We start from the raw sequence: 14,213 nt of genomic DNA, 5'->3' as shown, positions 1-14,213 counted from the left end.
GGCATCAGACATGCTGGGAAAGCACACTGCTGATGGACTCCCAGCCTCAGAATTCCCTACACCTTTGGGGAGGGCGTGGGTTGGGGGGCTGACCCAAGTGGAACAGGGCATAGAGGAAAGACTTGTTGATCGGCTGTAGTCAGCTTCACCAGGTGCAAACGGGCTACAAGCCAGCAATACCTTGGAACTCCTGCTTATCCACAATCTAGCCAAGACCCCTAAAGCCTGTTTCTATTGTCCTTGCAGTAAGTGATTCAGAGAGGAACCAGTGGAAATGCAGGGTAACTTGTCAAAATGTGTGGGTCTGTCTTCGTTTGTTTGTTTGTTTGAGACAGGGTCTCAGGTCTCACTAGGTAGCCCCGGCTGGTCTGCTACTTGCCATGTAGACCAGGCTGGCCTTAGCATCAAGAGATCTACTTATCTCTGCCTTGGGAATTCTTGGTTTGGAGGTGTGTACCACCCTCCCTGCTCCCCGCCCCCCCCCCCACCCCCCAGCCTGCAGGTCTGTTCTGACGGCTCTTCCCATTCCTGCAGCACCATGCGGCTTGCTGCGGTCATTGTCCTCTGCTCTCTGTTCCTGCGAGTCAGTGGTGACGGCTGGTATTCATTCTTCAAGGAAGCTGTGCAAGGTAGGAAGTTGAGAGGAGGGCAGCACAGTGCCACATGCCTGAGAGGAGGGCGGCACGGTGCCGCATGCCTGAGAGGAGGGCGGCACGGTGCCACATGCCTGAGAGGAGGGCGGCACGGTGCCACATGCCTGAGAGGAGGGCGGCACGGTGCCACATGCCTGAGAGGAGGGCGGCACGGTGCCACATGCCTGGCAGGTGCAAGGCCCCCTTTGAAAAGCTACAAATGTTTGGCTTTCAATGGCTTCCCACTTCTTCTGCACTGGTCACATGGTCCCCTCTCAGGGATCTTCAGACACCGTTCACAAGGTCCAGCCTGTATTGCTACTGATGCTGATGCAGTGGTGTCAGGATTTCCAGAGTGTGTTTCCACAGAGGGAGCTCACAGACAGCAAATTCCCCAGCCTCAGAGTGTAAGTGGGCACTCAGTTGTCTCCAGAGGCACGTGAGCTTAGTAGATGGGCGAATATCTACAGATAATATTTTCACGGGGAAATCCCATCCTATTCCAGACAAACAGCCAAGAGCAAGGATGCGGAACTCCCTAGAGGTTTAACACTGCACATTGTCACGTATTTTGATACCAACGTTTACTTACTCGTTCTACAGTTGTCAGATGATCGGGATCTTTTAGTTTGGGGCCATTACAGAGAACTCTAAAATGAACACCGTAAACATGTGTTTTGGTGATGATTCATTTGTTTATTAGGGGTATACTCTGTGCTGGAGATACACCCTCATTTCTGCTGGGGATACACACTCATTTCTGCTAGGGATACACTACCCAAGGGCTGTGAGGCACATGCCATTTAAGCTTTGGTGGACGACGGTAAGCAGTGTCCCAAGGTTCTACTGCTTTGTAATTCCATAATTTACAACTACAAAAGTCCAGCTGGTTAACACTCTTGTCTGCATGGACGTCAATTGTTAAACCTGTTGTCAGCCTCCTGGTGACATAGTTGTATCTCTTTGTTACCGCCATCGCTCAGTAGTGGGGAAAGGAGTGCAAATTCTGTAGCACCCTACTAGGCATTTAATGCACAGCACCCCAGTCTGTCTTCTCTTTAATCTACTAGGAGGTGTGTGTGTAACAACCCCCCCCGCCCTCCCTCACCCTCTCATCCCCCCCCTCCCCATCCCCTGCAGCTGAAGATAGAGCCGAACTGAGGCTCAGCAGCCTGTGCTGGTTAATTTTCCGAGGCAATTTGGCTGGATTTAGAATCATCTAGGAGGCACACATCTGAATACGTCTGTGAGGGTGTTCCCAGACTCATCCTATAAACACACGGGGCATCATTCTATGGGCTGGGGTGCCTAGACTGGGCGAATATTCACACTGTGGCCAGCCCCCTCACCCCACCACATGTGTTCCCCTCCAACTGTAAGCCAAAATACAGCCCTCTTCCCTAAGCTGCTTGTCAGAGATTGTTGTCAAGATGATGAGAAAAGCAGTTAACACGCCCTCCTGGCTGCACATCTCGAAGGGGCGGTGGTAAATGTGTGGCCTCCAACTCCTCTCACAGCACTCTCTGGATCTGACTCCTGGGAGGTCATTGTCCCTTATGAGCCCTCTGACAGGACAGTCCCTCCTCTTCTGTGTGCATGTAAGACACAGCCCAGGACACTGTCAATCAATCCAGCCCAATCTAATCCATGGAGAAGGGCCCTCCCCAGGTCTCCAGGGAAGAGACACAAACCTCCATGTACCATTTCAAAGGATTATCCTGTCGAGGGCATCAGTGTGGCAATCCACAGGAAGGTTTCCCTCCTCTGTTGAGGATTGGTCTGGTTCTGTATTCTAATGTTAATTATTCTGCTCCCTGAGGTCTGTCTGCTAGCTGTCTTTCATACTTTCACATACCACCACCACCCTCAATGACATTTGCAACCTTGACTAAGAAATTAATCCTGATTGGCTAAATAAAAGGCCTTTACCTGGGCAGGGCAGAAGTGAGGGGCAGAGCTAAGGATGGAGGGTTTAGGGGGACAGAAGGATCTTGGGTAGAAGGAGAAAAGTATGGGGGGGACAGAGAGAGAGAGAGAGAGAGAGAGAGAGAGAGAGAGAGAGAGAGAGAGAGAGAGAGAGAAAGAAGGAGGAGGAGGAGGGACGGGAGAGAGGGAGGGAGAGAGAGGGGGGAGGGAGGGAGGGAGAGAACACCATCGTCATGGGATAGGTGAAGAACCACATGAGGCAGGAGGAAGAACTCTGAAGTTCCTCACAGAAAGCAGCGGCCCACGTGAGCATCATAAGCAAGTATGTTAGGATTACGGATGGGAAGTAGCCCAGATAGAAATGATTATGGCAGATGGCCTGGGATGGGGCCTGGAAGTAATGGGAGGTAGTTCAGGGCGTTAATATCTGCCCAGCCCCAGGTAAAAATAAGGCTTATTCTAAAATACGACAGGTGTCTGTGTCTTTTATTGATTATAACAGCGGGTTGGATAATATCGCCGTAATAATCTAGGCAGTCAAAAGTAAACAGTATTAGTCATTCATTTTTATATTTTCTGCAACATTCCTCCATTTCTCCAGTGAGCCCCAGGTTCACTTTTGTCACTTCCCTCCCGTTGTAGGAACTTGGGACTTGTGGAGAGCCTATCGGGACAATCTAGAAGCCGGCCACCAAAATTCAGACAGATACTTCTATGCTCGCGGGAACTTCGAGGCCCAACAAAGGGGATCTGGGGGCATCTGGGCTGCTAAAATAATCAGGTGATGGTCCTGGTTCGTGCCTCTCACCATTTCTGCCTGCGGCATCTCCCAAGGCCCATGCTTCTTCCAGGGTCTGGGTGGCCTGTAGAGCAATAGCAGGGAGGGTAAGGGGGGAGGGTGAGGATGCACCCCCTCTCCAAAGAAAAAGTGAGAAGCAAGCCCGGGGTCTCAAATGCATCCTGTCACAGGATATGGGAAGCATTGCTCAAGAGGCTAATAGCTCCACTTCCCTGTGCCTTAGTGTTTACTCCTCCTGGATTTCCTGGGTCATGCCTTGGTAGGAGAGGAGGGAAGGGACTTCAGAGGTCAGCTGTCGGGTGTAGAATTCATCTCCGGTCTCTCTTCCTTGGATTTCAGCACGGGCAGGAAATACTTTCAGGGCCTCCTAAACCGCTATTATTTTGGAATCACGGACCATGGCCTGGAGCACCTGGAGTCTGCGCGGAAAGCAGAGGAGTGGGGCCGCAGTGGCAAAGACCCTAATCACTTCAGACCTGAGGGCCTTCCGGAAAAGTTCTGAGCCTGCCACTCAGGTTGCACTCAGGGGACGAGGCTGAATTTGAACTTGCTGATGGAAACAGGGAAGTCTGAGAAACGCTTTCTGGGAAAAGTAACTATGGATCACACAGAGGATAAGGACACACACACACACACACACACACAGAGAGAGAGAGAGAGAGAGAGAGAGAGAGAGAGAGAGAGAGAGAGAGAGAGAGAGAGAAAGAGAGAGAGAGAGAGTCGTGGCCAGCAGGTAATAGGCTAAAACCATGTAGGACCCTCACACAACCCCATCAGATCTGCTCTAGCATCTAGCCACACTGACTTCTCCTGCCAAGCAGGCCTGAGCTAGCCAAGCATTGCCCACTGTGCTGGCTACTCCACAAAGTGGAGTTTCCTCTGAGATGAGCCCTGGGCAGCTGCCCACCAGCTTCCTCCTTGACACTGGACAGGGATCTCCCTCCCTCCCCCAGCATCTTTGGGTCATAACTGCGTCTCATTGCTTATTTTATTTGTTACTCACAGGCTTTTCTGTGTAGTGATAAAAACTCTGCCTCATCAATCTTGTCCTCGACACTGACTCTTTGTCCCCTGTGGCCACTTTGGGAAGGCCTCATCCTAACCTAGAAACTACACTGGGGATCAGGGGTGCAGCTCCGTTGGCCGAGTCCTTGCTTAGACTCCAGAACTGTATAAACCTGGTGATGGTACACACTTACAGCACTGGGGAGGTAGAGGCTGACAGACAAGAAGTTCAAGGCCAGCCTGGGGTACATAAACAAGACCCTGTGTCTCAATAAAGTACACACACACACACACACACACCAGTGCCTATCTCCGCTCACGTTCTAACCAGTCTTGGCCTATTTTACCTAAGAAATGCCTGCCATACCACTATTCCTTAGTTTTATTGTCATTGTCTTTTGATCTAAAGAAAAGTCTAAGTCCTGTTCTAGAAGGGAAGCGAGACACGGCATCACTGAGCAGGAATGAATGCACTAGCCTGCTCACAAAGCAAAGGCATCCTTTCCAGTGAAGGTCAATCTATTTTGTCAGAATCGAAAGGCAGCGATGAAGCGGGAGATTCGGGTCATAAGGGAATAACTGGCGCGCCAGGGCTAGGCCCTAGGTGGAAGACTAAGTCCCAAGGAGCAGCACCATTGCTTGCTCAAGGAGAGAAAGGGAAGAGGGTGGGTGGAGTCTGAGGGATACAGGACAAGGAACGCGGAATCAGTTGTATCTGTGCTTGTCACATGTTGACACTTTTAGGGTTCAGCATGCTTCACGCTATTGGCCTATCAGTCTAGAAGGGAAATAAATAAAAAATCCGAAGGACAAAAACGTCCATCTTGCTTCATGTCGTCTCTGTGCCCCATGTTACCTGCTATAACTCCTGCCCCAAGCAGATGCTCTACATATACGAGCTGAGAGCAGAGAATGAAATCATCTGTACTCCCCAGAAGCCGACACACCTGGAGACACATCTGGAGAAGTATCTAGACGCTGTATGAATGCTTTACTCAAGTGTTGGTCTGCAGAATATGGCAGTGAGTGACTTGGAGATCACTCTGCAAATCTATACCAAAGTCGACGCTCAAATGCCTGCCAAAATGATCAAGTCCTTCCTGTGACATAGAAACTGTTTAATTTTCTCAGCAGTGCCTTAGAGATCTCATAGAAATGAAAATTATAAAGTATAAATAGACTGTGAAAAAACCTTGGGAGAAATTAATACACATTTTGACTCCAGCTGTGGTGGCACATGCCTATAACTTCAGCACTCAGGAGGTAGAGACAGGAGGATCACCATGAGTTTGAGGCCAACCAGGGCTACATAACTGTATAGCCGACTTTGTATCTGTGTCTGTGTCTGTCTGCCTATGTCCCCCCCCTCCTCTCTCTCTCTCTCCCTCCCTCCCTCCCTCTCTCTCTCTCTCTCTCTCTCTCTCTCTCTCTTGCACACACACACATACAAACACACACTAAAGTACTGTTTTCTCACAGGGCAGGTTAGCAAAAAGAACACACCATGTTATGGCATACTGTACTTCTTTAAAGTGTGAAACACTATAGCTTGTGAGAAGCACAGTATGCACACACTGCCAGGAAAAACAATGCTCCAATTAAACTAAGATAATGGCTGCTTACCACTCAGGTCCTTTATATTAAACTCTGTAGAAACGTTCTATGTTTGTTAAGATGAGAGTTTTTTTGTCTTAATCATTTCTGTGTCTGTTCAAGAAAGCACAAAGGAAGTAAGTATACTTACTTCCACAGGAAACAAGTTTCATCAACCCTGTCTGGTTATTAGCAAAATTTAAGGCATGTGCTAATTTAGGAATTCATAATCGGTAAATGTGTGTTTTAGATGTGTCAAAGCATGAAATTTAAATGTAAACTTTATAGTAGTTACCGAGAAGAAACAAACTTTCAGTTATGGGGATGGTTGTGACTCCATTTAATTCATCACAGACATGCCTGAGGCAGGAACCAGGAAGACGGCTCAGCCTGTAAAGCTCCTTCTGCACAAGCATACAGACCTGACTGGGGACCCACAGCCCTCACACAAGCTCTGGGCAGCTGGCGTGTGTCTATAGTCCTGGTGCTGGGGAGGGAGGTGGAGACGGGCAGACAGACCCCTGGCACTTGGAGGCCTAATGAGTGAGCTTCAGGTGCACTGAGAGACTTTGCTTTACAAACATTATGGTGTAGCAAAATAGAGGAAGACACCAAATATCAATTTTTGTCTTCCACTTGCACGTGCACCTACACACAAACACACACACGAATGCCTGTGCACCTCACCTTAAAATAATAACAAAAACGGAATGTATAAGGTACTGGGGATGCAGGTCAATTGATAGAGTGCTTGCCAATTCCCAGCACTGCATTAGTTGGGTTTAATGGCTCCTTGGAGGCAGGAGGGATCAGAAGGTCAAAGCCATCCCTGACTGCACAGTGAGCTGTAGACCAGCCTTCAATACACGAGACACTGCCTCAAAGGCAAACATTTTGCAAATAAATGAATGGAACTGGAAACAATCATCCTGACTGAGGTATTTTGCAATCAAACTGACAAAGGTCACATGCTTTATCTCTTTTGTGCCTGTTAGCTTTAGCTTTGAATGTTCAGGTACTTGTGTTTTGCTTAGAATTCCCACAGATGGTAGGATCAGTAAGGAGCAATGGGAGAGGCTAGCTTTCAAGGGAGAGGGGAGAGTCAGTTTTCTCTGGGGGTGTGGCGCCTGGTAGGTGGATCTTACTCCTGGGAAAGATCACACATCCAAGATTTGGATGGCAGTAATCAGGCTTGATGAGTTTAAAGAGAGAGTATGGTGCTAGGTGTGTAGGAAAGTGGGGCTGGGAGAAGTTGTGTGTGTGAGGGTGAATATTATATTATAAAAATACATTGTATGAAATTCTCAAAGATTTAATGAAAATATTATTTGAAAATAAAGAAGTGCTACACAGAGAAACCCTGTCTTGAAAACCTAAAAAAAAAAAAAAAAAAAAGAAAAAGAAATAAAGAAAGAAAAAAAGATAAGATAAGATAAAATAAGCCGGGCGTGGTGGCGCACGCCTTTAATCCCAGCACTCGGGAGGCAGAGGCAGGTGGATCCCTGTGAGTTCGAGGCCAGCCTGGTCTACAAAGTGAGTCCAGAACAGCCAGGGCTACACAGAGAAACCCTGTCTTGAAAAACTAAAATAAATAAATAAATAAATAAATAAAAGAAACTGAAGAAGTGCAAAGGAGGAGAGCAGGTAAGATGGACGAGCAGGTGAAGGTGCCTGTCACATGATCCTGATCCCCAGAGCCCATGTATAGGTGGAAGGAGAGAGCTGACGTCAGACATATCCTAAGATCTCCACACATGTAGCTGAGTGTAGTGGCACACGCCTTTAATCCCAGCACTCGGAAGGAAGAGGCAGGCAGATTGCTGTGAATTCGAGGCCAGCCTGGTCTACAAAGTGAGTCCAAGACAGTCAAGGCTACACAGAGAAACCTTGCCTCAAAAAAAAAAAATCTCCACATGATGTGTGTGGTGCCTTCACATACACTGATCATCAATAAATAATGTGGGGGCCAGAGAGATGGCTCAGTGGTTAAGATTGTAGCATGCTGCTCTCCCAGAAGACCCAAGTTGGGTCCCAGCACCCACATGGGGAGGACCACAGAAGCTCCAGAGGATATGGTTTCCCTTCTGGCTTCAGTAGGCACCTGCACTCGCATGTACCACCCCAAATAATAGGATTAAAAAGAAAATAAGCGCAAGGAAGAAAAGGAAACTGCACTGGGAATCAATAAGGCACAGTTCTATGTTGTCTCTAAGGAAGTTTCCAGAGAAGAAGAGGGAAAGATCCTCCCTAAATGTGGGCGACACCATCCCATGATCACATAGAGACACACATGAAAATAAGCAATGAAATAAATCTCAGTTTTTTGGCTAAGTAAAGCTTAGAATGTGTTTTCTGTTGCCGTAACATCATGTCAGTACCTGGATACTTTATAAAATGTAGAAGTGTGTTTGCGTCATGATTCTGCAGGCTGGGAAGTCCAGTGGTGGATTCTGGTGCCTTGTGTCATACCACTTCTGAGAACGCCACAGAGGGACACAGATCCAGCCTGCTAGCTTCCTCTTCTCTCAAAGCCACTGATGCCACACGGGGCCACCATCCTTATGACCTTTTCTGATTCCGACTTCCTACCTTCAAACCTCCACAATCCACTGCCACTTGAATTTGGGGATTAAATTTCTAACATGTGAACTTTTAGGGGAGGCATCCACACCACAGTGGCTTCTGTCTCTGTCGGGATCCTGGCAGGAAGGAGCCCAGGCAGACATGAGGCAGCAGCAGTCCTCAGCAAGGGGAGGCAGGTGCCAACACAGTGTCGGGAAGTCAGGCCAGGTAGCCTGTCACTGAACCAGGAATTAATTACCTGTGGGTTGGTTGGCAGCATCTCTCCAGACCCCAAAGAGGTTTGTCCCTGCGAGCAATGTGGAAAATGGGAAGAGAGAAGGGGAAAGACAGACAGGCAAGGTGGAAATGTTTGTGGAGAAGGGTACAGGCTATGAGTTCGGATCTTTGGAGGAGGGACAAGCCAGTTTGTGGCGACCCATCTTTGAAGGAACTATGTGAACAAATATAAAATCTTGCTCTCTTCCTTCACCCCAGCTCTCATCATGGCTCCCTACGGGCCAAACTTAACTGGAAGGGGCAAAGAGCACAGTCAGGGCATTTGTGCAGGCCAACCTCCTGGGGCAGAAAACAGAGGGTAGGGGGTACAGAGAGGCTCTGGGGGAACGAAGGGAAAACACTTTCAGTGTGAGGGGCGGGGGCAGATTTCACAATCAGAGCACTTGGCCTAGCTAACTGCAGCCAAGGCTTGCTGAAAACCTGCAATAGTGAGCTGCCCAGGGCTCAAAGTCTGGGAAAGTCCAGATGCTGCAGGACACTGGGAGGGCAAGGGGTGTGTGTGTGTGTGTATGTGTGTGTGTGTGTGTGTGTGTGTGTGTGTGTGTGTGTGTGTGTAAAAGAATGGCTGGTAAAGCTAGAAGAACAGCCTGAAACCAACCTAGTTCTCCCTTCGTCTTTTTGTTTTTTGGGAATTTCAAACAATGGACTCTGTCATGTGCACCCCCATCCTGGTTGGCTTTGTGTCAAGGGATGACTCTCTCTCTCTCTCTCTCTCTCTCTCTCTCTCTCTCTCTCTCTCTCTCTCTCTCTCTCTGTTGTTATCTCAATGTGTAGCTCTCAGACACTACTCCATCACCAGGCAGCCTGCTGCCATGCAATTTCTATGCAGCCTGCTGGAAGCCTGAGGAAGCCTGGCCTTTTCTTCTGCACACCTGAACCCGCATGAAGAGATTTAGCTCCTCAACTACCTTTTCCTCACAGAGGAACAACTCTGCTCCTGTTGGCGACTGGACATCCCCATAGTCCTGTGTCACCTCAAGCATTGTGAGCTTGTGCCATCCCCTGTGTATGTGGAAAAGCAGGGGGTAAGGAGAGTTGGGGGACTGAGGCCCGATGCTTCTGCCTCCTCACAGACCTTGGGGTCTCTGAGGTCTGGCTCCGCTTCTTGCATTAATTCTTCAGAACATGGGGCAATTAGCACCTCTTTGCAGTCTATGTAGGCAACAAGAAAAGGGGTTATTTTTTCACAGTTTTAAAGAACACTCCTGTACTATGGTTTACAGTTCCTGATTTGTCGAAGTCTCTGAATTTCATCTGCTGTCTTATCTTCCATAGCCCCCGGTCATGAATAGACTGGACTCTGGAGAAGTCCTTTCCCAGTGCTGAGTCATCCACGTGGATGCTCAAAGCAGGTTTCTGCCTTCCATCCTCCTGTTCCCTCAGGCCCCAGTTTAAAGCTGAACTATGCTTTGAGAGGGTGTTAGCTCAGCCTTGGGCCTGTACTGCACTCCTATGTTCATTACACATTCATATTTTTTTTCCAATATTGATTTCCCTTCCCAGGACATTGAATGCAAAACATTTGTCCTGTTTATTCCCAATCAGTATGGGGGAAAATCCCAGAATGCCCCAACTTGCCACATTTCTGAAAATGGCTAGATTGCAAAATCTGGGAAAAGCAGATCCACGTGAAGGGAAAAAAAAAATCCACATTTACATTCTGAAAGAGAAATTATGGCCAAGTGGGATTATGCAAGATCAAACAGGTGATTGCTTCACTAGCCGAGGCACAGCATATATGGGTAGGCCCATCTCGATCTCCTCAGCAAGTGACACAGGCCACTCAGCTTCCCCTTGGGGGCCCAGCAGGAAGTGACAGCCCAAGGTGAGTTGCCAGAACCTTTCAACATTTGCTCTTGGCAGATGTTTCCCCGCCCCCTCCCGTGTTTGCTTGTTGTGTGGTGATGTCTCTTTCCTGAATGCACCGGATGCATAGAATTCACTGGAGATGGTGTTCCTCTCATCATGGGGCTTTCCTGTATGTGTCTGTGTGACTTCAGGGAAGGGTGGAATCAGCCTTCTACAGATGCACTTTGGGGAGCTGTGCCAGTTAAAAAGCCCCCAGGTGCCGCCCTGGAAACTTCCTACACAGTTGGGCTTTGGCTCACACGATTGATGTGCAGTGTGCTTTTTAGCCATGGTCCATTTGCAGGCTCTCAGATAGTGGGATGCTAAGGAAACGTGTGGAAATGGAGAGCGACATAGCTCCCTGGGGTCCTCCTACCTAGCATCCATCTCTGCATGTGTTAGGGTTTATGTATAAACTCCAGTGGGATTTGTTACTGGCATACAAGGATAACTCAACATTGCAGAAGCATCCTCTCCCCCCCACCCCCAGCCCCGCCCCCGCCACCACCCAGAATGGCACGTACATCTTTGCGTTCTCCCAGCTCTACAGCAGGATGAAGCCTTCCGTTGCCGTCATTCTTTGCTTCTTGATCCTCGGAGTTGACAGCCAGACATGGTTCGAGTTCATGAAAGAAGCTGGTCAAGGTAGGATCAAAGGATGGGGGTTAGGAGGTTGTATTTGTGAGTTCCAAGCACCCACTCCAGCAGGGGTCACATAATCAAGGGCAAGCACACTTGGGAAATCCTCGTGGGCAGAGAAGCAGTGTGGCTCTTCCTAAAGAGTTCTGAGCTATTTCCTGGCTGGTGTTGACCTCTCTCTGTGAGGATCCCTAGTGTGGGGAGATCACACAGTGTTTGTACAGCAGCCTTTCCACAGGAGCACAGGAGCAGGTTTAAGATGCAGGCTCGCCAACAGAAGTGGGGCTCTACTGCCCCCTCGTGTGAAGTGATGAACAGCTCGCTTCCATGTCTGGTAGCTGTGAAATAAGTACCTTGCGAGTTTCCCAGGGGACATGCAGAGCCAGTGCAACCCCCAAGCCACAGTGACAGCAGCCAAGGCTAACAGAGCTTCTAGCGCAGCGTAGGCATTGCTCAAGGGGCATTCTGTGTGGAAATGAATTCACTTTTAAATTAATCTTATGGTGCCACTGATACCCTTTAAGGAAACCGAGGCACAAAGAACATACATAAGCTATCTTATAAAACCCTCCTCAGAATCCACTACACAGCTCCCAGAACACGACCAATGACCTCTGAGCGCACACTCGCTGTTTACCTGAGGAGCGGCAGGTCATGGGTTGGGATGGGAGGAAGGCAGTCCCACCACCGACAGAAGACAACGACTTATTTGCCTGGACCATAGGTCAGCTGGGGCTGAGACACGGACAAGAAACTGTCATCAAGGGAAAGCACAGCCGGCCGGCCATAGTGTGAGCTAGACCAACCTAGACATTAGGCCTTCCCTTTTCCCCTAACTTGTTACTTTTGAAGATAATTCCCGTTTAATGTGAACTGGACCTGATTCCGTTAGTGCTCAGCTCACCACTCCTGTCCCTAGTTTAGTCTTTTGTCTGTTTGTGGCACCTTCCTGAGGAGCAGAAAGGTGGGTCGATAATAAACTGAGCATCTTCCATTCCACATGCATTTCCCTGCCCCCCCCCCCCCCGATTTTCTGCATAACCACCAAAGTGGGTAATGCCCTTCCCTGTTACCAGAGAGGATGTAGAAGTCTCAAACCTAGTGTGCCAGTTGCCGTCTAGCATCTCTGATCCTCCAGAGTAGTCTATTCTGTGTCAGAGAGGTCACCACTGGCACCTATGAGGGAGTACTGAGAACCAGCCGCTCAGGCTGAGGTGGATCCTGGACATCGGGTGGCCTCAGAGCAGAGCTGCACTAGCTCTGCTGGGAGAGCAGAGTCTCCTATTTGTCTGTGCTGGGGGAGAGGCTGTGGCTGCGGTGGTGACTGTAGCCCTTGGGAAGCTGAAGGAGCAGGGTTGTGGGTTTCAGGCCACCCAGGGATATACAGAGACGCGGGCGGTCCCTGAAAGAAGAACGTAAGAGATGGCAAAGGAATAGAAGAAGAAAGGAGGTGGAGAGAAGGAAGGGGGAGAGATCTCATTTTCCCACACTGTAGACAGCTTCCCCGGACCATGAGAGAGAGAGAGAGAGAGAGAGAGAGAGAGAGAGAGAGAGAGAGAGAGAGAGAGAGAGAGAGAGAGTGAGTCGTATGAGAACGACCACCACCACCACCACCAAGACGATCCCTTTTTCTCCTCTATCTGCTTTTTGAATAGCCAACGACAAACAGCAGCAGAGCTAAGACGGGAATCCATCAGAACGAATACAACTCGCTCCACACCCACTTCTCCTTGCACAGACACGGGGCAGGAGGAGCTATTCATTTCAAGGCAGAACCCACTTCTGCGGGTTTTGTGAAAGGCTGAAATGTTTGGGATGAGTCGGATGGGAGTTTTAGTCCTCTGTTTGACCTAAACACGGGTATCCTCGTTATTTTCTTCCCTCTCCAGGGGCTAGAGACATGTGGCGAGCCTACTCCGACATGAGGGAAGCCAACTGGAAAAACTCAGACAAATACTTCCGCGCTCGGGGGAACTACGATGCTGCCCGGAGGGGGCCAGGTGGAGCCTGGGCTGCTAAAGTCATCAGGTACCGTAGGTCTGGGTGGGCGGGGCTTGTCTGCTGTGGACAATCAGGAGGGGGCTCTCTTCTGCAGCCTGTGCACGCCACCCTGTTATCCCCTGACCGTCCTCTTCTCGGTGCCTAGGACAGGGAGTGGTTGGTGGTGACAAGTGATTCCCACCCTCTCTCCCCTGTGTTGCTCATCCAGGGTGAAGGGGACAGCCTGAGCTTAATGGGGTGTCACTCAGGCAAGATGTGTACCAACCAGCCTCTACCTCCCTGGCGTTCCTGGGCTCCTCATACAGCCATCCCCTGAAGGGGGAATCCTGAGGGGGGTGTGGCTATTGCCCATCAGCTTGGTTATACATCTTGTCTGTCCTGGTTCCAGTGAGGCAAGAGACGGTTTTCAGAAGTTCACTGGCCGTGCAGTAGATGACTTTGGATATGGCAAGTTTGCCAGCGAGTGGGGCCGGAGTGGCCGAGACCCCAACTTCTTCCGACCTCCTAGTTTACCTCCTCAATACTGAGTTTTCTCTCTTGTTCCCAGCCATGCAGCTCCCCCCAAGAAAAGGGGCAACAACTGAATTGAATTATTTACTAAACTCTGGGTTCTTGAACACCCCCAAATGCTGAATAAATACTGGTGAAATGCAACTTGTCACTGTCACTTTTGAAAGAGTACAGGACGGTCACGCTGGGGATTGTGGGCCATGCCAATGAACAAGGAACACCACTGTTTTTTTTTCTTTTTTTAAAATTATTTTTAAAGAAAGAGGCACGGAAAGATAGAAATTGGAATATAAAAAGGCAGAAGGCAAGGAATCCCGGTGTATGGTTTCAGTTATGAAGTTAAAAACTACATTAAAAACCAACACTTTCTGGGATGTAACCCCATAATAGAATGATTGCCT

General features: G+C 49.1%; 2 protein-coding genes across 2 annotated transcripts in view; both read left to right on the top strand.

Moving 5' to 3' along the window:
• The window catches only part of LOC311578123 (uncharacterized protein), an 11,375-nt gene extending 5,657 nt beyond the window's left edge, over positions 1-5,718 (top strand). The window contains exons 6-8 of the mRNA XM_084747845.1: positions 535-629; positions 3,201-3,339; positions 3,697-5,718. Of these exons, the coding sequence (XP_084603971.1) occupies positions 535-629; positions 3,201-3,339; positions 3,697-3,859 (397 nt within the window). The 3' untranslated portion in view covers positions 3,860-5,718. The remainder of the gene's footprint in view (positions 1-534; positions 630-3,200; positions 3,340-3,696) is intronic.
• Positions 5,719-10,555: 4,837 nt separating this feature from the next.
• On the top strand, positions 10,556-13,949 carry LOC311589266 (serum amyloid A-1 protein-like). Its single transcript, XM_084767582.1, has 4 exons — positions 10,556-10,639; positions 11,205-11,307; positions 13,191-13,329; positions 13,691-13,949. Exons 2-4 carry the CDS (start codon positions 11,217-11,219, stop codon positions 13,827-13,829), a joined length of 369 nt encoding a protein of 122 aa, XP_084623708.1. The 5' UTR covers positions 10,556-10,639; positions 11,205-11,216; the 3' UTR covers positions 13,830-13,949.
• The last annotated feature ends 264 nt before the right edge of the window (positions 13,950-14,213 follow it).

The sequence above is a fragment of the Acomys minous genome (assembly GCF_964271855.1).
Source record: "Acomys minous genome assembly, chromosome: 2".
NCBI classification, from domain to species: domain Eukaryota; kingdom Metazoa; phylum Chordata; class Mammalia; order Rodentia; family Muridae; genus Acomys; species Acomys minous.
This window is presented reverse-complemented; position numbering and strand designations above follow the sequence as displayed.

What these genes read in the sequence shown, in the direction of transcription:
- LOC311589266 (XM_084767582.1), top strand. Translation starts at nt 11,217, where the DNA reads ATGAAGCCTTCCGTTGCCGTCATTCTTTGCTTCTTGATCCTCGGAGTT. An exon ending in CATGAAAGAAGCTGGTCAAG is followed by an intron (nt 11,308 to 13,190) that starts GTAGGATCAAAG and finishes TTCCCTCTCCAG; the next exon opens with GGGCTAGAGACATGTGGCGA. An exon ending in TGGGCTGCTAAAGTCATCAG is followed by an intron (nt 13,330 to 13,690) that starts GTACCGTAGGTC and finishes TCCTGGTTCCAG; the next exon opens with TGAGGCAAGAGACGGTTTTC.